General features: G+C 41.5%; 1 protein-coding gene across 1 annotated transcript in view; it reads right to left on the bottom strand.

Moving 5' to 3' along the window:
• Positions 1–632: 632 nt before the first annotated feature.
• The window catches only part of GATA5 (GATA binding protein 5), a 47,829-nt gene continuing 22,394 nt past the window's right edge, over positions 633–26,067 (bottom strand). The window contains exons 3-7 of the mRNA XM_089518472.1: positions 16,331–16,500; positions 5,867–5,992; positions 4,539–4,626; positions 2,332–2,456; positions 633–1,237 (exon numbers count right to left, since the gene is read on the bottom strand). Of these exons, the coding sequence (XP_089374598.1) occupies positions 1,082–1,237; positions 2,332–2,456; positions 4,539–4,626; positions 5,867–5,992; positions 16,331–16,500 (665 nt within the window). The 3' untranslated portion in view covers positions 633–1,081. The remainder of the gene's footprint in view (positions 1,238–2,331; positions 2,457–4,538; positions 4,627–5,866; positions 5,993–16,330; positions 16,501–26,067) is intronic.

Genomic DNA, 26,067 nt, shown 5'->3' with positions numbered 1-26,067 from the left:
TAGCATCTCTCTGATCCTTACTAATCAAAGTTCATATTACCCTAAATCAGCCAAATTATTTCTGCATGCAAAGAAGCATTTCTTTCCAGCTTATTCCACCTGCCAGTCTCAAGCAATAAAAAAGATTTGAACCATTCATAATAATCTGTGATGACATCCAGAGTATGTCTAAGATAGTTGCCTCACTATGTCTAATGACAGAGCTGGACTAAGGTCTGCTTTTTGTTTGCTGTGTGCAGCCATTTTTAAAATGGACCCAAATGCCCTGGAACCAGTTATATAATGGCAAAGGGCAATTGTGTTGTATATGTTGATCCACCTTGCCCCATTTGGATTGTTTTTCTATTGTCATGGAGTGCTTTCAAGAGATTTTTGCCAGCAGACCTGCTATGTTTGTAAGAGCAATGCATGGGAGTTTCCAGGCACCATTTCTTATTAACGATGATAAATTAAGCACTCCAGAAGCTAACAGTCCATTACGAGGATTTTAAAAAAATATATAAAACAGCAAAAGATATAAAACAAGGGTGGTTCTCTCCCTTCGTTTATCTTTTCCATGCCACCATCAATAAACTTTAAAAAGTCAACACCATTTACAATTTAATAAAATTAAGTGATTGGTGCCACATTCTATCATAGTCTTTATTGGGAAGTGGAGTAAAATTGCACACAAGGGAGTCATAAAAAGAGGGTGGGGTGGAAATCACTCTGAACAAAACACAAGATTCTGGATTTCTTTTGTTAGAATGGATCACAGGAAAGACAGAGACCACTGACTGAGAACAGAGGTCCCAATTTCTCTTGCTTTCGATTGGTATGGGTATAAGTAAAAGCTTTCAGAGAGCCAAAGTATCAGAAGAGTCAGATGCATCACAAAGGCGATTGACTCTGCTCAACTGGCATTCAAGTAAAGCATCCTCTGCAGAAAAATGCTTTGGGAACACAGAACTAAGTTGATTGCAGCAAACCTCAGATCCAATGCACTGAGGCAGGAAGGTCCATGGTCCTGCTGTCCATTGATGTCATGACAATTAAGGGTTGTTCTGCAGCATGTTTTATTTCAAACTGGAAGACTGGTTTCCTAGGCCAGTGCCAATGCACACCATGAGTCTTGACGAAGGGGAACACTGAGTCCTGTTTGCTGGGGCATAGCACCGGAAGAAAAGGTGTAATCTTCCGGTTCATACTTGAACTGGGTGTGACTGTCAGCCAAGGCATCTCCAGACTGGCTTGGATCCTACAAGGATTTAGAGCAAAAAAACAATTGAATCTGTAACCATTACAAATGGATAACTTAAGTCTTGTAAAGTGTGGCATGTGCCTGCTCTACTAGCTGAGCTTGAGATCTGCTCAGAGCCTTTCCTTCTGCTTGGAACTGAGCCCATCAATACTGGAGAGTCTACATCCTTATCTCCTGCCTGGAGATGTCTCATGAAAACTGAAGACACAGGGCAACATCTGGGGAAGCCTATTTTCTAGAATCCCCCAGCCAGCATGACCAGTAGCTATGCTGCTCTGGGACTTCTAAATGCTGTAGTCCAAAAAAGGAAATTCTCCATGCTCTGGAAATGAAGGTGAACTGATCCCAAATCCTCCTGATTTAATAGGTTTTCCTTCTAATTAGTTGGAAGATTCAATAAAACTCCAATGGACAACCGATGCTGCCCCTCTATCTATACTGAAGTTGAATCTGTCTTAGATGTATTGTTTCATTGTGATTACTATCAAGGAGCTATGAAAGATCTAATATTTCCAATTATTCAGCTTTTCCCAGGGTGCTTCCCTGAGTCTCTTTTATTTATTTTATTATTTATTTGCTCAAAGGTACCAACAAGATGTTTACAGAGCAACAACAATAGAAATTACATTTCTATCACACTGTACTGACCTATGAAAGGATGGAAGGCTGTGGGGACCTTAGAGCCCTTCCTGGGATCGAACTTACAACCTTATAGCTGCAGGACTGGCATTTAACCACTGGGCCATCAGGGCTCTTTAGCAAGTAGCTAAGTTTTTTAAATTGACAATTCTTACTAGATCATTTATGACAGAACAATCTTAACTACATTTAATACAAACTGATTTTTTAGCTGTTTTAATATTTAGACATTTTACTGTGTACTGTATGCTTTTTTGTCAAATGTGTCTTTTAATCTGAGGGTTTTATGTCCTACTGATTGCAGATAAAGACAACTGAGTTGATTTAATAGAATTGTCATTGCAGATTATGTGTTGAACATTCTGGTTTCATATGCTCTGTGCTCCTATCCACATGTAGCCAAATCAGATACAGGTATGTCAGATTATTTTGCAATTCTTATTATTCTTTACCTGGGATGTTGATACTATTGATTGTCCTGGATATTGCGATGTTACGATAGGTTCAGTTTTTAAAGTGACGGTGCTTTCAGAGTTGGTAATAGAGGAAGGGGAATTGGTGGTTGAAGTTGTGGAACCTGAGAGAGAGAGGTTTAAAGAATTTGTACATAAAAAGATATACCTTCATAATGGCATGAAGCTCTTACTACCATTATCATGGTTTATGAGCATCATGTATGTTATTTCATCATATTTTCATTTCCCTCAAAAATTATTCCAGCTTGTCTTGCCCTCTGATGTCCATATACCATTGAATTTGCTTTTGTCCTAGATATCAGAAGTGGACAACTTGGTCTTTCAATCATTTTTTTTTTTTTTTGGCTTACAACTTCCATTATATTGTCTCTAGGCTTGCCATATCCCGCCTGGGGGCGGGACTTTCCCGGTTTGGGGTGGGTCTGCATGCTCCCGCCCCGGTTTGCCCCCGCCCCCAGGATTGCCCCCACCCCCGGGCAGGATATGGCAAGCTGAGGGAGGCTTTCCCTTGCCGCTTGGGCTCTGCTCCCCGCTGCGATCGCGGCGAGGCCCAGGGCCCAGGCAGCAAGGAAAAGCCTCCCTCAGAGGAGGATTCCCTTGCCGCTTGGGCTCCGCTCCCCGCCGCGATCACGGCGAGGCCCAGGGCCCAGGTGGCGAGGGAAAGCCTCCCTCAGAGGATTCCCTTGCTGTTTGGGCTCCACTCTCCGCCGCGATCGCGGTGAGGCCCAGGGCCCAGGTGGCAAGGGAAAACCTCCCTGAAAGGAGAATTCCCTCGCCACTTGGGCTCTGCTCCTCGCCGCGATCGCGGCGAGGCCCGGGGCCCAGGCGGCAAGGGAAAGCCTTCCCTCAGTGAGGCTCCTATTCAAATGTAGGACACACAAAAAATGTGTCCTACATTTGAAAATTTTGTCCTACATTTTTCCCGGTTTGGAGGTCCGGATGTATGGCAACCCTAGTTGTCTCTGAGTTCAGGAACAAGCCTTAGAGTAACTGAAGGGTGGGTGGAGATGCAGTTTCCCAGCTACAATATATTGCTTGAAGCTTTGTTATTTTTGCTGCATGCCTTCAAGTCATTTCTAAGGCTCATGGGGGTTTCCTTGGAAGCTATTCCTGTTATAATGAAAAGTCTATGGGACTGGTTTGGTCTTAAATTAGCTATTGGTCATAGGTTTACAGATGTCCTGCTCTTGGAGATGAAAACTGCTAGAACTGGCATGTTGATATGAATCAACACAACTTCCTGGATCCTTGGCTTCTTTTTCCAAATGTGACTGTGAGGTTTGCCCTGATGAGTAACGGCTCATGTAACGGCTAACTTCAGTTCAGAAACACAAGCCTCAGCAAAGTCAGAGACCTTTATGCAGTAAACTTGAGTTGATCACAGCATAATGATGTTATCAGGACTGAGGCATTTTCAGTTATACAGTATATTAAAAGCAAATAGCACTTCAAACTGGTTTTGCGAGCTTACATCCCCATTTGTCTACAAACCAAAACATTCCTTTTCCCAGGACTACCCTCTCTTGTTCTCTTCCTACCAGGTGTTTTCATGGACTTGACCTTGATAGCTCACAGCTTGTTTTTCCTCCCCACACATCTGCCCATCATCCGACACCCTGCATGATAAACAATCCTTCCATCCAGCATCACCAGTTGTGTAACAGAACCCATCATGCCGTATTAGAAAGCTTATCAATATATATGGGTACGAAGCATGGTAGGAACTTTGAACCTCACAGTTTTTGCACTTTACCATTGATGACCACTGTAATAATAGAATCATAGGATTGGAAAGGACCACATGGGCCATGTATTCCAACACCCTGCAGGGAAGGAATATTAACTAAAGCACTAATGAAAAATACTCATGCAACCTCTATTTAAATGCTCCAAAGTTGGAAAGTTCATCATCCTTCAAGGCAATGCATCATACTTACAATGAAGAAGTTCTTCCTAATGCTTGAATGTAAACAATAACAACATTGCTAAATTGTATATGATGGGGAGAGAGAGAATAACCAAAAATGCAGACCCTCCTCCTCATTTTCTTCCCCTTTCCTGCATTGCCTTCTCTGTGGAGGGCTGTAGATGTCAAAATCCTTTGGACATAATTCTGTCTTCTTTTATTACAAACTGACAATACAACAACAACAACAGCAGCAGCAATCATAATAATGTGTTACCTGTTGAGGATTTGCCTTTGGTGATATTTTTAGGTTTCCTCTTTCTTGTCTGGATGCTTTCTTTCTTCATTGCCAGAGGCCTTGGTACCTTGACCATGACAAAGGGCAAGAATAATTTGTACCCATTTAGACCTACATTTCTACACTAAATGCATACACATTGCTTCTGTTTTTATGGTTCTCTGTTTGTGCAATACACACAATGACCTTGTCCTTCACATCACAACATTTTTTCTCAATGGCAGTCCTTGGCTAGTAGATGTGTGAGGTACAATATTTGGAGAACCTTCTGACAGATTTTTTTAAAAATCCTAGTTTTCCTGCTACTTGGAGGAATTAGAAGGACACCTAGGCATAGGCAAAAAGTCATATCTCTAGAACACTGATTGTTTAATGATGTTGGGACAGATGAATGGTGGTTCATGTTTTCAAAAGCTGGAAGGAATAAAAATGTACAAGGAGTAGTTTTACCATACAGGTTTATTCCTTATTTGAAATGTTTGGGACCAGAAGTGTTTAGGATTTCAGATTATTATTATTATTTTAGATTTTGGAATATTTGCATATACATAATTAGATAACTTGTAGATGGGATCCAAGTTGCAACAAGGAATTCATTTATGTTTCATATACAGTGGGCCCTCAGTATTCTGGACACACACACTCACACACACACACTGTGGATACAAAAATCCATGGATGCTCAAGTCCCATAGTATTCAATGGTGGTGTGGCCACACAGCCATGCCACCATTAAGGACAATGGCACTCCCCCCCCCCCCCCATGACAGCCTCGCCACGCTCACTACGGCGGGTGGCATATCTCTTCTTTCTCCTCTTCTTCTCCTCCTCCACTTCCTCTCCTCCTCATCTTCCCCCGTTGCCACTCCTGTGGCTCTCCTCCTCTTTGCTTTTCCTCCTCCTCCTCTTCGTACCCCTCTGTTGTTCTGCTGTTGCTCGCCCTCCTTTTCTTCCTCCTCTTCCTCATCCTCCTTTTCCTTCCTCCTCTTCTCCGCTCTTTCTTGTCCTCTTCTCCCCTCCTCCACTGCTGCCCCTCCCCTGTGGGCTTGCCATCCACAGATGCTCAAGTCCGCGGATTGCAAGTTCACGGATATGGAGGGCGGACTGTACACCTTATACACAAATCTCAGGATTCCATAGTATGGCACTACAGCACTTAAAGTGGTGTCAAATTGCATTAATTCTCCAGTGTAGATGCACCCTTAATGGATCTATCCCTCTGGGACTAGCAACTGGATTTAGGCCTGTGTGTGTGTATTTCTTGCCCTTTCTCCAATTAAATTAGGGTTTATAAACCAGATCCTTACCCCATGTAGTTTCATGTATAATCCACATGCATTGCAGACTGGCTCCCCTTCTGCATTCCTTCTCCAGAGTGTAGTATTGGTTGTATGACAGTTAGTACAGCAAAGACCAGCACGTCTAGATGAAGACTGGAAAAACAAGAAAAAAGAGTGTGGGTCACACAGGATCTTGGAATCAGGTGTATTTATAGCTGCATAAAGAAAATGGAAATGGAGCTTAATTAATATGTGATTATTTATTATTTTATTTAATCATTTTTATTTTTATAATTACAGATGATGAATTAATCAGTCTGCTCAACATGTTTTTATTCTATTTAAATCAGTATGACTGTTTTAAATATTAGTGTTTTAAAATACTACTTTATCCTGCTTTGATATCCTGTAGTACAGGGGTAGGCAACCTGCGGCCCATGGGCCGGATGCGGCCCGGCGAGACCTTGGGACCGGCCCCAGCCTGGTCCTGCCGCCGATTGCCGCCGGGGCCTTTGGGGGGCAATTGTCTATAGAAGCCTCAGAAACATGCATTTATACTAACATTTTTTTAAAAATCAGCAAATTTTTTCGCATGTCCTCCATTTGAAAATTTTGTCCTACATTTGTCCCGGTTTATTTATATATTTAATTTTTAAAAATATATATTTAATTATTTATTTTTTGGCTTCGGCCCCCCAGTTGTCTGAGGGACAGCAACCCGGCCCCCGGCTCAAAAAGATTGCCTACCCCTGCTGTAGTATATTGCATTATATAAAGAGAGCCAGTGTGATGTAGCATTTGAATGCTGGATTGGGACTGTGGAGAGTGGAATTCAAATCACTGCTCAGCCATGGAAGCCCACTGAGTGACTTTGGACAAGTCACACTCTCACAGCTTCAGAAGAAGGCAATGCCAAACCTCCAAATCAGTTTTGATCAGAATACCCCAGGATAGAGTCACCTTGTGTCAGAGTCAAATCGAATGCATATTTATTTATTTATTTATTTCATTTGTATGCCACCTTTCTTCCAGAAGGGACCCAAGGTAGCTCACAGACAAAAAAAATCACAATAAAATTCAAAACAAATAAAATAATCTAAAAAGATTATAAAATTACATAAAAGATATCTATAAGTTAAAATACACAACTAAAGTACTCATTCTCCATAAACACCACCTTGGTATAATTATATGTGGAAAGCCTGCTTAAATAAGAACATTAGTTTGCTGTCAAAAGGCAACCAGGAATAGGGCCAGCCTAGTACCAAGGAGTTCCAAAGCATGGGAATGGCCATTGAGAAGGGTCTCTCTGGTGTCCTCACAAGGCGAGCCTGGGATGGTGATGGGACCAAGAGAAAGCCTTCTCCTGAAGATCTTATGGCTCTGGATGGTTCATATGGGGAGAAATGGCTCTTCAAACAATCTGAATCTAAGCCATATAGGGCTTTATAGATCATAACCAGCACTTTGAATTGTGCTCGGAAACAAACTGGTAGCCAGTGAAACTGTTTCAACAAGGAAGTTATATGTTCCCTATAACTGGCCCCAGCCAGCATTCTGGCCCCAGCATTCGATCTTGGATGACACCGATTTTCTGGACCCATTTCAAACCGGCTTCCGGGTGGGCTATGGAGTTGAGACTGCCATGGTCGCCTTAGTTGATGATCTCCGTCTGGGCATGGACAGGGGTAGCGTGTCCCTGTTAGTGCTTTTGGACATCTCAGCGGCTTTCGATACCATCGACCATGGTATCCTTCTGGAACGCCTGGGAGAGTTGGGTATCGGGGGCACTGCTTTGCAGTGGTTCCGGTCCTACCTCTCGGGTAGATTCCAGATGGTGGAGCTGGGGGACTGTCGCTCCGATAGGAGGGCCCTTACATCTGGTGTCCCTCAAGGAGCGATTTTGTCCCCTATGCTATTTAACATTTACATGAAACCGCTGGGAGAGATCATCCGGAGACACGGGGCGCGGTGTTATCAGTACGCTGATGACACCCAGATAGTTTTCTCTATGTCTCCGACTGATGCAATAACTAAGGATGGCATCTCTCCTCTAGATGCCTGCTTGGCGTCGGTAATGGGCTGGATGAGGGAGAACAAACTCAGTGTGAATCCAGGGAAAACGGAAGTACTGGTGATAGGTTCCCCGGTTTCGGGTGGTGAGATCTGTCACCCGGTCCTGAATGGCGTCACGCTCCCCCTGAAGGACTCAGTGCGCAGCTTGGGAGTGCTCCTTGATTCGTCGCTCCAGCTGACTTCTCAGGTGGATGCAATCGTCAGGAGTGCTTGTTATCAGCTTCGGCTGATACGCCAGTTGCGTCCCTACCTGGACCGTAAGGACCTTGAATCTGTTGTACATGCTTTGGTAACCTCTCGACTTGATTTCTGCAATGCGCTCTACATGGGGCAACCCTTGTACCAAACCTGGAAGCTGCAAATGGTGCAGAATATGGCAGCTAGACTGGTCGCTGGCAGTTCCAGGTCGGACCATATAACTCCTATTTTAAAAGACCTTCACTGGCTGCCTATTCGCTTCCAAGCTCAATACAAGGTGTTGGTTTTGACCTATAAAGCCCTAAATGGCTTGGGCCCAGGGTACTTGGAGGACCGCCTCTCCCCATATAATCCGCCCCGTACACTTAGAACATCCGGGACAAATTTGTTGGAAGTCCCTAGGTCAAATTTTGCACGGATCTCACAGAGGGCTTTTGCCATCGCTGCCCCTTCACTTTGGAATAAGCTCCCTGTAGAGCTTCGCTCCGCCGCCTCACTAGATATCTTTAAGAAAAATCTGAAAACGTATTTATTTCGGTTGGCCTTCCCACCTTAGTTAAATTGTTCATTTTCCTGCCCCTTATTCTCCCTTTTGACCCCGGACCATTGTAAATTGATTTCTCTTTCTCTTTGCCCTTGACATGTGTATTTTATTGATTTCCTGTTCCTATTCCTTGTAGTAATGTTTTTAACCTTTATATTGAATTTTTTATCCTGTATTGTAACATTTTAAATTTTGTAAGCCGCCTTGATCATATTTATGGAAAGGCGGGGTAAAAATAAAATTTATTATTATTATTATTATTATTATTATTATTATTATTATTATTATGGACCTGCTGGAGTTTCCAAACAGTTTCCAAAGGCAGCACCATGTAGAGTATGTTATAGTAGTCCAAATGGGATGTAATCAAGCCATGTGTCACCATAACCAAATCTGACATCTCAAGGAACAAACACAGCTGGTGTATTAGTTTTCACTGTGCAAATGCACTCCTGCCAGGCTGTAACCTGGGCATCCAGACTGACAGTTGAGTCCAGGAGCACACCTAAGCTGCGAGTCTGAGATTTCGAGGGCAGTATAACCCCATCCAGCACAGGCAAAGTCCCTATTCCCTGATCTGCCTTATGACTGACCAGGAGCACCTCTGTCTTGTCTGGATTAAGTTTCAATTTTTTTGCCCTAACCTAATGCATTACTGACAGCAGACATTAGTTCAGTACAGAGACAGCTTCCTTGGAATCAGATGGGAAGGAGATAAGAGCTGGGTGTCATCCGCATTCTGGTGACACTGAACCCCAAAACTCTGGATGACCTCTCCCAATAGTTTTATATAGTTGTTAAATAACATGCAAGACAAAACAGAACCCTCAGGAACCCTGCAAGCTAATGGCCAAGGAGCCAAACAGGAGTCAAACAAGATACAAATGCTTTCCTTATTGTGTTGGACTTTATAAGGAACCTGTGTAAGACACTTTGAGTTCTAATATGGGGGGAAGATATAAATAAAGAAATAGAGTAGTAGTAGAAGAAGAAGAAGAAGAAGAAGAAGAAGAAGATAAAGACTTCCTTTTATTCCAAGCCAAGCAGGGAGATTGTGACACAACTAACATTGTGTCAATCGATCTAGACCATGTATGGCTGAAGTTGGTTGGACCACATATGGCCCAATGGCCTTTTTGGCATGGGCCCCTTCAACATCCTTGCCCACCTTTTAGGGGGAAAAAAACCTATTTCCAGGAGCCTCCAGGAGCAGAGATTTTGTCTTAAAATATGTTTCATGGCTTTAAGACAATTGGTTAAATATCCAAATTAAATACCCTTAAAAAAACTATGGGGTTTAAAATGGCTGAATTTTTCTTTGCATTTTTTATCTACTATATATTGCTCGGAGGATTCTGACTATGAGGAGGCTTAAAGGTGTAGCAAATTTAAAATAAAATGAGAAAGACTAAGAATTAGATGAAACTTAACTCTCTTCAGTGCTCCTTTTCAGCCTAACGGGGAGAGCAATAACTGTGGCACAGAACTAGTAGAACCACATGAAGTCTGACTACAGATGCGGGTGCAGGACACACAAATGGTTGAATGTATTCTTGTTATCAATAAGAATTCCTCAGTCATGTAAATCTAGAATGCCAGAGAAAAGGTTCTGATGTGAAACATTCTCTTCAATATTCTACTGCTTTTATACAGAGGGAATTCTTTAAAAGCTAGACAGTATAGGAAATAACTTTGACTACTTCCTCCTTCTTTGCAGTCTGAAATGGTACAGTCCAAGAAGCAAATGCATCTGCAGAACTGGTTGATTCTACTTTCTACCAGGTCTTACTTGAGGTCCTTCAATATACCTTCTCAGCCTTAAAAGAGAGAAAGTATCTGCCTCTGACAACCATCTTCCAGCTGCCTAGGACATTACGTGTATGATGAAGAATTCCATAACTGTTTACTTTACTATTAAAAACCTGGGACCACAAATGATGAATTAAGTGAAGGGAGCAGGAATCAAAACTCCAAGCTCCACGAACATCACAGTCGGGCTCTGCAGTTTCAGGAAGATGGATGGCGTGACAAGGAAGGGCAGACATTTGAATGTTCTGGTTGCAAAGACAATTGTTAAAATAGAAGTTGTGCCTACATTCTAGGTTTAGCTGGCTTCTCTTCTCTCATGTAGTTCATGATTCTTGGTAAAAGGTTTTCTTCTACTTGACCTCAAACACTAGTAAAGTGGCACATGATATTTTAAAAAAGGTTTTTATCTGTGAGCCGCCTTGGGTCCCATCTGGGAGAAACGCAGCATAGAAATGTAATGTAATGAAATGAAATGAAATGAAATAAATAAATATGAGCCCATTTATTTGGGCATATGATTCTGTGGACTAGAGGCCACTTTAGGTGTATTTCACTTGAGGACCTTGCCATGGCGTCTGCACACACAACTGAACACAAGACCACACTACCGAAGTAGTTATAGTTACGCCAGTAAAGGAGTGAAATTAAACCTCATTAAGTAACCATGTTAATGTAAGATAGTTTCATCTTCATTGATGGAACAAGAAATTAATTAAAAGTGACTCTAATTGCTTCTACGTTTGGCAATGGTGAGAGATAAAAGGAATCAGAAGCAACAGCTAGTTCCCACTTCACTGGCGTGGTGAATCCACTCAGGGTGTTAGGGAAGGTCTGCACTTGCTAGAGTACTCCAGGATGCTCCTGGAATTTTCTGGCTCTGAAGCTGCCCCACACAGTGACGTGTGAAGACAGTCTGCATTGCACTGGGGCTTTGGCAGGTGGCAGCAACAGTGTGGGGGAAACTGTTTTATTTGGCCCATGTAGACATGCTCTTAGTCTGAACTTTAAAAAAAAACTATCCAAGCTTCTCAATTTATTTGAGAGACAGCATCCAATAACTTCAATAATTTCTTACATGTTCAATCTAAAACTGGAACAGATCCCATGCTCCAATGTCCTATAAAGAGACCAGGCAGTGAGGCGAGTCCAGCAGCTTCTTGAGGGCTACATGTTTTCTACATAGTTCCTGTTCCTTGCCTGAGTCTTCACAGAATCACAGAATCATAGAGTTGGAAGAGATCACAAGGGCCATTCAGTCCCACCCCCTGCCGTGCAGAAACTCTCAATCAAAAACCTCTAACAGATGACCATCGAGCCTCTGTTTAAAGACCTCCAAAGAAGGAGACACCATCACTCTCCAAGGGAGTGCATTTGACTGTTGAACAGCTCTTACTGTCAGGACGTTCCTCCTTATGTTGAGGTGGAATCTCTTTTCCTGTAGCTTGCATCCATTCTTCTGGGTCCTGTTCTCTGGAGCAGCAGAAAACAAGCTTGCTCCATTCTCAGTATGACATCCCTTCAAATATTTAAACAGGGCTATCATATCACCTCTTAACATTTTCTTCACCAGGCTAAACATACCCAGCTCCCCAAGTCTCTTCTGATAAAGCATGGTTTTCAGACCCTTCACCATTTTGGTTTCCCTTCTCTTTGTTGTAATGCATCTGAGGAATTAGATGGTAGTCTACGAAAGCTCATGCTGCCAATTTCTTTTCTTCAGTTAATCTCAAAGGTGCTACAAGATCTCTCGTTGGTTGTTGTTGTTATATGCCTTCAAGTCATTGCTGACCTATGGTGACCCTATCATAGGATATTCTTGGCAAGATTTGTTCAGATGAGGCTTGCCTTTGCCTGCCTCTGAGGTTTAGAGAGTGTAGTTTAAGTCTACCTGGTAAATTAATAAAACATGCAACATCTGAACAATACACACTTCCTGGGTCACAAGAAGAAGGCTTCTCTTTAGAGAAGAATTCAGTCTAAACATTCCTTCCCTCCAACATTTGGCACATACAGATAGTATACTGAGAGATGCAAGTCTGTTTTGGCTATCCAGAAGCTTGGAGGCAGCTCACATTGCTGTGAAATTTTAACAGTCTTCTTAAGCGAAAGTGAATTTCTAACCCTTCCTATTCTCAGCAGCATATGAAGAGTTTTGACCTTGGCCAAGTAGTTGTTGACTCCCAACACTGCACCCTGCAGTGTTTGTTTATACAAAACAGGACGGAAGCCCTTAGCAGACTATATTTGGGAGCCAAATGCTGCTGATAAGCAGACTTTGAAACCCATTTATTCAAAATATGCAGAATGTTTCACACAGAGGTTCATCTGAGAAGCCCAAGAACTGTAACAAGATGAAGCAAGTTGCAGTCTCCCTCTGGCTCAAGTAACACAGGATTCTTTTCCCCTGTTTTTATACTCCTAACATGAAAAACCATTCCCTGTAGGGCCAAGACATTTTGTTGCCTGAGACAGAGCATCAAATGACATGTTCAACCCAAATGGCATGCCTGTCCAAGTCAAGATGCCACTCACATACCCTCCAGCTTTCTTGGTTTAGCAAGGAGAGTCCAAATTAATCCTATGCCATTCTACTTTTTCAGTGACTTTAAAAATGTCCCAGATTCTCTCTACTCCTCTCTTTCCCACTCCCCTTTGTCCTCAGCTTACCTCTGTTGTTGCAAACTGAGTCTGAAGCACAAAAGTAGTTTGCATTCAGTTATCTTATGGTAGGGAGAGGAGAGGAATAGGTGGACATTTTCCCCTCCCAGTAAGCTCAAGCAAAAGCAAACTGCCAAACTGGAATCTAATAGTTGCATACCCTGCAAGTGTCCTGATTTAGCTGGGGCAGCTCCAATTAATCCTCTGCCATCCCACTTTTTCAGCTAGTTTTAAAATTCCCCACTTTCTCTCCTTCCTACTTTCCCCCTTCACCCTCAGCTTATTTCAGTTGCTGAAACTGAATTCAAAGTGCAAAAGTAGTTAGCACTCAGTTAATAAAGTGGAGGGAGAGGAAAGGAGAGGATGGAATCTTGCCCTTCTCAGTAGGTAAAGGTAGTCCCTTGACTATAGGGAGCGGTGCTCATCTCCATTACTAAGCTGAAGAGCCAGCGTTGTCTGAGGACTACTCTGGTGGTCATGTGGCCAGCATGACTGCACCAAATGCTGTTACCTTCCCACTGAAGTGGTACTTATTTATCTACTTCCATTTTGCATGCTTTTGAACTGCTAGGTTGGCAGAAGCTGGGACTAGTGATGGGAGCTCACCCCCCATCATGCAGCACTCAGGCCTCAAAATGTCAACCTTCCAATCTTCCGATTGTCAGAACTGGCATCTTAACCACTAGGCCTCCGCATCCTAGGCTCAGGCAAAAGCAAACTGAAGCCTCTCTTACTTTATGTGTTTTTCCTCATTAATAGCTTTTGCCATCTTGACCACACTCTGATGCTGCTTGGCATCACATGTGTGGTGGTTTTATGTATGAAATGTTGGAGGGTATATATACAATTGTCTTGGTGCTATCCTGTGGAATCCTGGGATTTGCTGTTTATTGAGGAATATTTAGAATTCTTGGCCAGAGAGCACTAGTGCCTCATCAAACTACAAATCCTAGGATTCCATAGGATGCAATTATGACAATTAAAATGGAATCATAGCACTATAATTGTAGTGTGAAAGTGCACATAGCTAGAAGGAAAAACACTGAGCAGAGAAGTGCAGGAAGAAGGCTCTAATCTCTTCACCTACATGCATTTTGCTGTTGCAATTGAATACTCTCTCTCCCTCTTTCTACCCAACAAGGGCAGTTTTCCATTTTTAATTTTATTAGAATAAAAACCAGGTGGAAAAGAATCACATCACTTGAGCCCATGGGAAACTGCAACTAGGTTCATCTTGTTACAGTTCTCTGCTTTAGCTGAGCCTCTTTCCTGTGTGTTTTGAATAAAAATGTTCCACACACCCACACATGCCAACATCATGTCTAATTTGCAATTCACGAACACTACACAACCCAAGGGAAGGCTGTGACATAATGTGTAATTATACTATCTGTAATATGATAGGTTTTATGCTATCGATGGCATAATGATATTCCCTTTACAAAATAATGGCATAGCAGGTAACATAATTATTGTGGCATGACGAGTAAAATTTATTACAATACTTCCAAAACATGTTTGGAGTTGGTTGTACATTTTGGTTAGACTTGTGGTTATTTGTCTATTTTTAAAGTTTTAAAAAACATTAAAAATTAATTTAGAAGTAACACATTACTAATGCTTTACTAATGTGGCACAACTAATGAGATACTTTAAAAAGAATTGCAGCATGCTGGTTTAAGGGGGGAAATGAAGCCCCAAGTTCTGAGCTAAGACTCTGGTAGTTTGGATTTATATTTCCACAAACAAGCCAGACAGAGTTCATGGGAAATGCTTTTGGAATCCCAAGGCCAAATCAACATTTTTGCTGCCAGAGGTATATGATCTCTTCTCCAAACAACTGAAGGGGGGGATGTTATACTTGAACACTTGGTGAATAATAGCAGAGAGCAACAGACACACACTATAAATTTGATGTAGTATGATGCTGTTAAATGTCAAACATGGACAAACTGCCTCCTAGCTTGTGATGTCAGAGTTCTACACACTGAATTTGTGGGGGTGGGGGTCCATCTTAATCATGAGCTCAAAGCTCAATAATTTCAAAACTTAAAAACACAGGGGCAAAAATGCCAGTGTGTTTGTAAGTGTGGGTGATGTGAGGAACAGATGACAACAATATTGACAAGTTTTTTGTGGGGTTTTCAGGCTATGTTCAAGAACAGTTTCTTCCTGATGTTTCACCAGCATCTGTGGCTGGCATCTTCAGAGATTCTCTTCATTCTCTGAAGATGCCATCCACAGATGCTGGTGAAACATCAGGAAGAAACTCTTCTAGAACATGGCCACATAGCCCGAAAACCCCACAAAAAACTATGGATGCCAGCCATGAAAGTCTTTGACTCCACAACATTCACAAGATTTTAAAGTCCTTCTAATGGATGTCTTTGAAATTAAATGACAAAAAGGCAGTTTGTAAGACTCATAACAAGACTGCTGACTGCCAGCAGTAAATTCTGAAGCCCACATGCAAATTATGTTTTGTAACATACTGCAAATACTGTGAAGTAATATTTTGCAAATATTTGCAAATATATTTTTCTGCAAATATTTTGCCGGGAAAAAAACAGATTGTGCTGCATTGTATTCATCAACAATGACCTGCCCAGAGCTTGGCTAGCATGGGAAGTGACTATCTTGCCAAATGCTTCTTGGACATCCAGAGGCTTTCCTTGGCACTTTGAACCCCATTTTGGGAGAAAGGCGGGATACAAGTCCAATAAATAATAAATGGCAGAACAGGAAGGCAACAGCCCTGTTGTTTCAATCTTCCAGCAACTGGTGTTCAAGGATACATAATGTCTGGTCCCGGAGGTTCCATTTAGCCTTTCCAGAAAAAAAAAAAAAAGCAAGGGTTCTGTGGAAATCAGCTTGTCTGTTCACTATCATGGCAACATGAAGTGCAGAAACTGGCATACGTAAACAGAAGAGAGACCACTGTAGCAGGACAAAAAGCTCCAAGTGTGGCTGGTGGCTTTCATATCAGTGGGGCAGTGAAGCTGCTCCAAGTTTTAGTCTGAGCTTAAAGAATCTACCCAAGGGGTTGAATATATTTGGGGGTATAGTGTTCCAGCACCTTGGACAGTTCCTTTAAAGTTACCAGCTGCCATTGAATCAAGTAATACTGAAGATTTATTTATTTTTCTAAAAGGGGGAGTTATATTCCCAAACAGAACAAAAACCAGTTCAAGGTTGGCAAGGCTTACCAGTCTTTTCTGTGGCTTGATGAGTGGCCGGTTAATGCCATTCATTTTGTGATAGAGACCACAGGCATTGCACAGGTAGTGCCCTGTGCCATCTTTCCTCCAGAGCGGTGTGGACATAGCCCCACAGTTAACACATTCTCTGCCATCTCCAGGGAATTCCTCCAAGAACTCTGAAATGGGGGGGAAAGCACATATTTTGTTAGATGTTAGAATGGAAAAGAGTCCTGTCATAACACCACTTTGCTTGTTCTGTGTATATTCCACTTTTGCTGCTGAAGATTTCATACTCTGGCTCTTTTCTTCCCCAATGTTATCATCACAATAATCTTGTGAAGTAAGTTCAGGATAGTCAACCAGTGAGCCTAAACTCAGCCAGCAAGTCTAATGGCTCGGTGGAGCTTAGAGCCTGGATTTGTAATGACTTTTCATGGCTCATGTGATCTTCTCAAGTAATGTAAAATATTTTGCTGCATTTATTAGTGAAATTAAGGTAAATTGTGGTTATGTATGTAATGCACAGTAAATGTAATAAGGTAAGTAATCTGTTGGGATTGAGTAATAGTATAGGAGTGAATGGTGATTGGCAGAGTGTTTAAATAGGATGCTGGGATGTATAACAGCTGGATAGTTAGGAATACAAGGAAGAGATGTGGTGAGAGTTAGAGTCAGCAACAGAGATTAGTTAGACTCAGTCAGTGAGGAGTTAGTTGGTCAGCTGGATATATATGAGAAAGGGAGAAATGAGATAGAGGATGTATCTACACTGGTGAGAAGCATCCTAGACTGACAAGAATCTTCACAATTTGTATGCAAAATTTGCCTGTGTTTCTGCATAGAAAACAGCATTTTCTGCATAGAAATTTACCTTTTGAGCAGAGAATACTGTTTTCTCTGTATAACTCCACTCATTTGAAATGTGTTACTGCAGGAGATGTCATCAGATACTGTGAACATTCAAAAGGACAAACAAATGAGTCCTACAGCAAATTAATGGAGGCCTAAAAACTCTGAAACACCAGATTCTGTCTAATTCTTGGAAGCTAAACAGGGTAAGCCTTACACCTGGGCCAGTCCTCTAAGGCAACAGACAACAAGCCAGCAACTCCCCTCTTTGTGACAGACCTTGAGGTATTTAAAGAGTGTTATCATGTCACCCCTTCGTCTTCTCTTCACCAAGCTGAAAATGCTCAGCTCCTTCATTTTTTTCCTCATAAGAATTTCTTCATATGACTGAAGAAAAATGTGCGTATGTACACAAACACACACAAACAAACTGAAAGAAGTCAGAAACAGTGACCCTCCAAATATTTTTCAGGTTCAGGTTAGCATAGATCCACATAGATCAGGGGTAGGCAGAGCAAGGGTATGCTATCCCCCTTCCAAGGCAGTCTTTGTGGCCCTCACACAGCAAGAAAAAGAGAGATGACCTGCCTTTTCTAGACTCCTTTTCTAAGGTGCAAAAAGGCAACTTCAGGCAAAAGTTATTAATAAGAAACACACACATGGAGAGGTTGCAACACTTTGCTTTTGCCTAATTCTACTGGGAAGGGTAAGATCCCACCTCCTTTACTCTCCACTGAGGCAGATGAGTACAAACTACATTTGCATTTTGAATTCATCTGGCAGCTACTGAAGGAAAGGGGGAAAGTGGGAGAAAATCAGACTTTTAAAAACAGCTGAATAACGTGGCAATAGAGAAGTAATCTGGACAGACCCTGCCAAAGCAGGACAGTAAAAGGGTCTGAGCACTCCTGTTCATCTTGCTGGGTGGGGCAGAGACTGGGGTGGGGGCAGGTATAACCCATCACAGGGGCAAAAATTGGACCCTGCCCCACTGCATTTGTTTGTGTTTCTAAATTCAGACTAATCCAAATCCTGAGATATCAGCATCCAAACCAGAGAGGATCCCTTATGACGTCACAGATGGGCCCTGGTGATTTTGCTAGTTGATTTTAACCAATTTACACATGTGCTATGCTTAGCATTAATTTAAATTGTTTTAACTGGTTTTTAATTGCATGGTTTTAATTGATAAATGGTTTAATACATATTTTAGTCTTTTTTTGTTATTATGTTTTGCTTAAAATTGATTTTATTAAGCACCACTCTGAATATTAAGATTTTAGGGCAAGGATGCAAATATTTTAATTAAAAAAATAAAGAAATATTCCAAGATTGAGCACCTTTTCTAGGGGCATTCCTTGTAGATGTCATTAAGCAGGATACATGAAGCATCAACCATTGTTGCATGGTATAAGAAAAAAAACACCACATGCTTGGTTTAAGGAACTGGGATAATATACATAGGCATACCTCTATTAACAAAGCATCTGACAGTGAAGTTCCTTTTCATAAAGTCTTTTTATGTCTTCCCAGCTCACATTCTTCCTCATCCTCTGACTAGCTGGAAGGTTTTTAAGCAGAATTGGTGTTAGGAGGATAGTGAAGGAAGCCTAGATAAACACTGATACTCAGTGTCAAGTTGCAGAAACAATGCGTTAAAGGTTGAGTTGGGAAAGAATAGGATTCTACTCTAGATGATCCTTCTATAGCTGTGTGTGTCAGAGTTCGCATCTGTAGGCAGGACATACAGCAAGTGTCTCCAGAATACATTACTGAAGATGCACAAATGACAAAGCACAGGGAAAGGGGAACAGCAAACAAGCTTGCCTTGCTAGCCACCTCCAACCGGTTAAAAAAGTATATGTGTGTTTGTGCATGCCTTCAAGTCACTTGTCACTACATAGTGACCCCATGAATTTCATAGGGCTTTCTTAGGCAATACATTAACAAACTGCAAAGAAGTTTTAATTATTTAGGCTTACCCAAATTAAAAAAATCTGCTTCTTTGAAGATGGTGTTTCATAACTGGGAAACCTGCTAGTGATGATTAGCGGCACTGATACAAGTGGAGTGGTTTTATTCTGAGTTTTAAAGATACTACAAAATGTGCTTAGTATCTGTTTATACTGCCTGTTAATAAAAGAATTTACCGTTCAGGACCTTGGATAGCGCCTCTCACATTCTGATACAAAACCAATCAGAAGCACTTCCTTGATCATATCTGAGTTTCCAGCTACCATTGGTGCCACCACTGACAGGTCTCCTCCATAGCAGCCATTCATGACACCTCACTTTATATTGCATAAAGAAAAAGCCGTCTCAGGAAAGTGTAAGGTGAGCCTTTAGGTAACCTAATAATAGAATCATAGAGTTGGAAGAGACCACAAAGGCCAATCTGTCCACCCCCTGTCATGCAGGAAGACACCATTAAAAAAAAAAACCCACTCCTGATAGATGGCCATCTAGCCTCTGCTTAAAAACCTCCAAAAAAGAAGACTCCACCACTCTCCACACTGTCCATCAGCTTTTACTGTATCCCAAAAACAGAGCAACAGAATAGCAGAACACAATAGCAGAGCAATGGAACAGCAGAATGCAAAGAACTATGGGTATTACTTGCAAAACAGCCAACTGTACAATACAAAACTGTATTACAATTTTGTACATAATATAGTTTTATAACTACAATTGGCTGCTTTGCAAATAATTTTCATAGTTTTTTGTGTTCTGTGAATGTTATTCCATTGCTTGGTTTTTGGAATACTGTAATTAAGGTGGGTGCTGACTTTTTCTTGTTGAACAGCTCTTACTGTCAGGAAGTTCTTCATAATGTTTAGATAGAATCTCTTTTCATGTAGCTTGAATCCATTGCTCTAGAGCCTAGTCTCTGGAGCTGCAGAAAATAAGCCTGCTCCATCCTCAATATGACATCTTTTCAATTATTTAAACATGGCTATCACATCACCCCTTAAACTTCTCTTCTCCAGGCTAGACATATCAAGCTCCCTAAGACACTCCTCATATGGCATGGTTCCAGACCTTTCACCCTTTTCATCACCCTCCTCTGTGCATGCTCCAGCTTGTCCATATCTTCCTTGAATTCTGGTGTACAGAACTGGACACAATATTTCAGGTGAGGGCTGACCAAAGCAGAATGGAGTGATACCATCACTCCCCCCAATCTAGACACTATATTCGTATTGATGCTGCCTAGAATTGCATTGGCTTTCTCCAACGTTTCACAGATGAAAACTGTGACAAATGTGGCCAAGCATAACCAGAGCATGGGCAAAATGTCAAAAGTTATTAATGAGGAAACACACATAAGCCAGGAGAAGTTGCAACAGTCTGCTTTTGCCTGAGCCTTCAGGGAAGGGCAAGATTCCACCCCCTGCTTTCCTGCCCTTTCCCCAGGATAAACTACTTATAATTGAGTATGAACTACTTTTGTTTTTCTGAGCTCAGTTTGCAGCAATTGAAGCTAACTGAGGGCAAAGGGGGAAAATGGGATAAGGGGAGAAGAACTGGGACATTTTAAAAGTAGCTGAAAAATTGACGCAATGGAGGGATTGATTAAGACTGTCCCTGGTAAATAAGGCTGTTGGAATAAATGTGATCTTAGGGTGCAGACTTGATTCTTAAGTGGTTGTGTAACTCCCTCCAAAGCATATTGATCACCACCTAGATGGGCAGACAAACTAACCTTTAATAGTCCATTTCATCTGGATTGAACCTCAGTTTACTAGCTTTCATCCAGTCCTTTAATGTCTCCAGATGCTGATTTAAGGTGGGGGTGTCAAAATTTTGGTCCTTCAGATGGGCTGGGCTTCATCATGGCCATGTTGGCTGGGCTTCTTCGAATTGAGGTTTAACAACATCTAGAGGGTCAAGGGTGAACTACTGATTTTAGGACACCAACTATCTCAACTGCAGTTGAGGTAGAATTAGCTATGGCAAATCACTACAGTTAAGTATGAAATGCTAGTATACTACATTTAGCTGCATTATGGAATATATCACCACAAGCTGCATTCTGAAACTACCAGACAACATGATGGTCCAATGTCCTGCCTTTTCCAGTTGGAACATCAGAAACTACTTCTCAGATAAATCCATTGGACTCTATAGAAGAAAGATAAACCAGCACCCTAACAGTTTTTTTTTTGTAAGAATGAGTTTTGCAGAGAATTCAGCCCCCCCCCCCCCCCCCCATTTTCTTTATCTCTTGTTTACACACACTGAAAGTTCAGGAGGTATCCTGTGTAGTTCAAGAAAATATTACCCAACAAGTTCATTGTGACCAAGAAACACCAAATTTGTAGTTAATACAATACACACTTAAGAGGTTCACATTACATCCAGTCTCTCTCAAAGGGCAGCCTTGACCTCCTAAAGTGCATAATACATTAAAAAGGAAAACAACACTGAAACCAGACATTTAAAAGCTCTGTCAGAAGGGCTGACCATAAAGTCAGTCAGCTACATATCAGCCCAAAGTAAGGAGCTGGAAGAGTTTTTACTCTGGAGAATTCCTGTGGAATTGATATTGCAGCAAAGTTCTGATTTCATTGGGAACAAGCCATGTACTTAAGCTCAAACGTTTAATCCAGTACCACCTCTGTGTCTATGCACTTACTTTTCTCTTATTACTTCCACATGAAAGCTGGGTCACTATGACCTAAGCTAATCCAAGACTGAGACATGTGAAAACATCCGAAGTCCTTGGATCAAGAATTTAAGCTATTTGCATAGGACCCTTCAGAAAACCTTATCCCAAGTACAGCTTCTTCAGTTACAGTTCTCAGTAACCCGGGGCTAAGGAACCTTTGATTCTGCAGATGTTGCTGGATTCAAACACTCACCAGTCTCAGCAGATATGGCCAAGGATGGGAGTTGTAGTTCAGTACAAAGGTGGTGCAAGTTTAGGAACCTTTCATATGTCTTTGGTAAATTAAAGAGACTAGTTTTGCCAAAGATTGGAAATTTATCTACACTGTACACCTATTATTAGTTTTAGAGCAAATGAAGTACCTCATTTATGAGAACCAGCATCGTGTGGTGGTTTAAGCGTTGATCTCTGGAGACCAGGGTTTGAATCCCCACTGAGCCATGGAAACCCACTGGGTGACCTTGGCCAAGTTACATTCTCTTGGCCTCAGAGGAAGACAAAAAACAAACCCTTTCTGAACAAATTTTGCCAAGAAAACCCCATTATAGGTTTGCCTTAGGGTATTCGTACGTCAGAAATTATTTGAAGGCACACAATGACAACAACTATCAACTTAAGAGAAATGGAATTCCTAGCTATTTAGAAAAAGAGGCTCACTGAGACAGTTTAAGCACAGGCATATCACTTCACAAGGTTGTTGGCTCTATTAATTTCATAGACTTCTAATATACCACAACTGGACAGCAGAAAGTTCATTTTCAACTTTGTTAGCTATAGTTCTAAGGGTCCCAAGTAGTCAGTGATCATTAGAGTTAATTCTTAAAGCAAACAACTGCTTTCTTCTTTTTCAAAAGCAACTAAAAATTACAATTGAGTTACTTTAAAAACTATACGAATGCTAGAAGCTGCTGACTTATGGTACTCAGACACCCTCTTGCCCTCTTGGTGACTTCCCAACAGTCACAACAGAGCATGAGGTGGCAGCACTTGAACTATGTGATGTTCCTCTTTCACCATTTTGCTAGGCCACAGACCTGTAAATGTACAACTAACTAAAAAGTTTTGGTAATAGCACAAAAATGAATTACATTTTCTCTCATTAATTTATCTCCATAATGCAGTGTAATGTTCCCTTTGCCACTGGGGAAAATTGATTACAACTACCAAGTTACTTGGAACTAGTTACAACTGTCCAGGATAAAAGATTTTCTTTATGTTTCATGTGGCTGGTGGGCTTTGGAATGACAGTCAACATTCAGCAAACTGAAAGCATTCAATCATTAGTAGGGATATTCCTCCTAAATTAGGGGCTGGCATAGTGCAACTCATCCCTAGCCTTCATAGCCAATAGCCAGGAATACTGTGAGTTGAAGTCCAGCAACATCTTGAAGGCTACATTTTGCCCACCCTTATACTAAATGCAGAGAGGCATTCAATTTAGTGGTGTTTAGCTCTTGTATTGTATTGGCTAGAGTGAAGCTGTCCATGGGGTTATGTAAATAAAATACATGGACAACATGTGGCCCTCCAGAGATGTTGCAAAACTACAACTCCATTGGCTAGGACTGATGGGAGTTGCAGTCTAACAACATGCAGAGGCTACAGGTTGCCCATCTCTGATTTAAGAGTTACTTTACTGTTTTTGTACCAGGATTGGTTTCCCATTTTTTCAGTGTTGTTAGTTTCCCTAAAGTAACTGGGATTTTAAATAAAAGGGCATACACTGTCCTTCAATTCAGTTGTCAGGATCCAATAAAGTGTATATAAATACACAAGAAGGGAGAAGCAAAAACAGACTCACATAGTCACAGCTTGTTTTTTTTTAATTTATGTTGCAGTATCCCCAATGCAAAAAAAGATGAGCCCTTTGTAAGCTGAATAGCAGCTTGTCTCTTCAGCAATGGGAACCACAACTATGAAAGAAACCAAAACAGCATGTAGCTCCTTTCTATTGTTCATGAACGTAAAATTTGTTTTTATCTTAGCCATTGTGGTATAAAATTTCATTGATACTTATTTCTTCCAAAAGAGTGCTATCCAGAGAAAGAGTATAGAACTTATTTCCCCTAAACTTCGTAGTATAACTTCTAGGGACTTGTGCATCAATCCTAAACCCACTAGGATTCCACTTATTCTAAAAGGACAGATGTGTTTGAATTTTACCCTAGAAGACTGAGATCATCAGATAAATATGTGAAATTTCTAATGTCCATCTTTTCTCCATTTTAAAATAGTAACCACTTTTCTCCTCCTTGACTCTTGACATGTAGGAACTATCATTAACCCCACTCCCTCATTTTCCCTTTCAGTTAATTTCTTTCCTTTCTTTTTTTTAAAGATTAGTAATAAATATCTTAGCAGTGAAGCAGCTGTAACTAATGGCCACTGACTTTTCCTGAGGTTCGGAGAGCACACATTGCTAAAGTTTTCCCCTCAGAAATCCATGTTTCACCCAGCTTGAATAGGTCGGGTGAAGCCCAACCTTGGCTTGGTTGTAAAAATAAATGATCAGGATGATGTTATTGTAAGATGATAAAAGGGGAGGTGGGGGAGGATCAGGAGACTTCCCTGATTTCAATCAAATGGTGTTGCACGTTGACTGGTGGCGACAGGCAGGCTGGGCAAGGCCTGGTGGAATGTCTTTGGCTGATAGAGAAGGTTGGGGGAATACAGAGCTCTGGGTATCAATCACTCCAACAGCACTGAGCTGACAAATGACAGACGCCCAGCAGAGGTGGGTTGGGGGGGGGGGGAGTCACTTCTCAAGTCAGCTTTGCAGTTTTACTTAGTCCAAATCCTGACCTCTAAGGCACGAACTCAGTTCCTCAATCATGATGGTCAACATAAACCACAGACATTTGGGCTGTACAGTACTTAGGTGGTACTAGAACTTCGTTGTTATGTCCCTTCAAGTTGTTTCCAACCTATGGTGAGCCTATTGTGGGATTTTCTTGGCAAGATTTGTTCAGAGGAGGTATGCCATTGCCTTAACCTGAAGCTGAGAGTGTGACTTGCTCAAGGTCGGGTGAAGTTTCATGGCCAAGCTGGGAATCGGACCCTGGTCTCCAGAGTTGCCACCATGCCACACTGGCTCTGATATGAGAACTGCAGCCATCAAGCTGATAAAACCATCAATCAACACAATCAACATCTCGCAGATGAAAACTAGGACACATATGGCCAAGCAACATCACAGTGTGATCAAGATGGCAAACGCTATTAATGAGGACATATCCACAGACTAGGAGATGCTCCAGCAGCTTGCTTTTATCCGAGCATGCTGGGAAGGACAAGATTTTCCCATCCTCTCCCTTTCCTCTGCTGAGTTAACTGATGAAAACCAGTTCTGCAACAGTTGAAGTAAGCAGAGGAAAAAGGAAAAAAGTGGATGGAAGAGAGAGAAACTGACTTTTTAAAAGCAGTTGGAAAGTAGAATGTCAGAGGATTAACTGGGACTGTCCCTGGCAAATCAGGACAGTTGGAGAGAACAAGATTATGCAGCCCTTCAGATGTTGATGGAATGCAATGTTCATCAGATTTAGCCAATGGTGAGAGATGCCTGGAGTTTCAATCAGGGACTATCTGGAAGGATACACAGATCAACCCACTGCTTAGTTGCTTAACCATCTAGGTCCATTTTAAGATTGGTAAAGGTGAGAGATAAATGCATGCTTCCAGATGGCCCAAAAGTTGTAATCCAATAACATACTTTTTTCCATACTTTGAGCTTAGGCTACAGACAGAGCCTTGATGCTCTGACCTCTTGTTGTTGTTGTATGTTGTCCTCAGGTTGGCTGTTGACTTGTGGCAACTCCATGAATTTCATAGGATTTTCTTAGACAAGGAATTCTCAAGAGGTTGTTTGGCCAGCTCCTTCCTCAGGAATAGAGTCTACAGCACCTGAAATTCATTGGTGGGCTCCCATCCAAGTATTAACCACTGCTGGGCCTGCTTAGCTTCCAAGATCAGCTGGGATCTGTTCCAACAGGCTTTCAGGAACTGAGTGTAGGGGCTTACAATGGTTTGTGGTTACATAGGTGTGCTGTTTTCCTGATTTTTATTTTTTGTTTTTTTAATGCATTTCTTTAACGGGTATTCATCTTATTGGTAATTTAATTGCATTTCAAGAATAACATTTTATCATTTTGATTTATGACTTTATAAGTGTTTTAACTACATTTGTTTAAATTTTTCTAAGTTGCCTTGAGGACTGAGGAGAAAAAAA

Source organism: Sceloporus occidentalis, unplaced genomic scaffold (genome assembly GCF_023333645.1).
Source record: "Sceloporus occidentalis isolate IW3139 unplaced genomic scaffold, rSceOcc1.0.p SCAF_3, whole genome shotgun sequence".
Taxonomy (NCBI): domain Eukaryota; kingdom Metazoa; phylum Chordata; class Lepidosauria; order Squamata; family Phrynosomatidae; genus Sceloporus; species Sceloporus occidentalis.
Note: the sequence above shows the minus strand (reverse complement) of the source record. Positions and strands in the feature narration are given on the sequence as shown.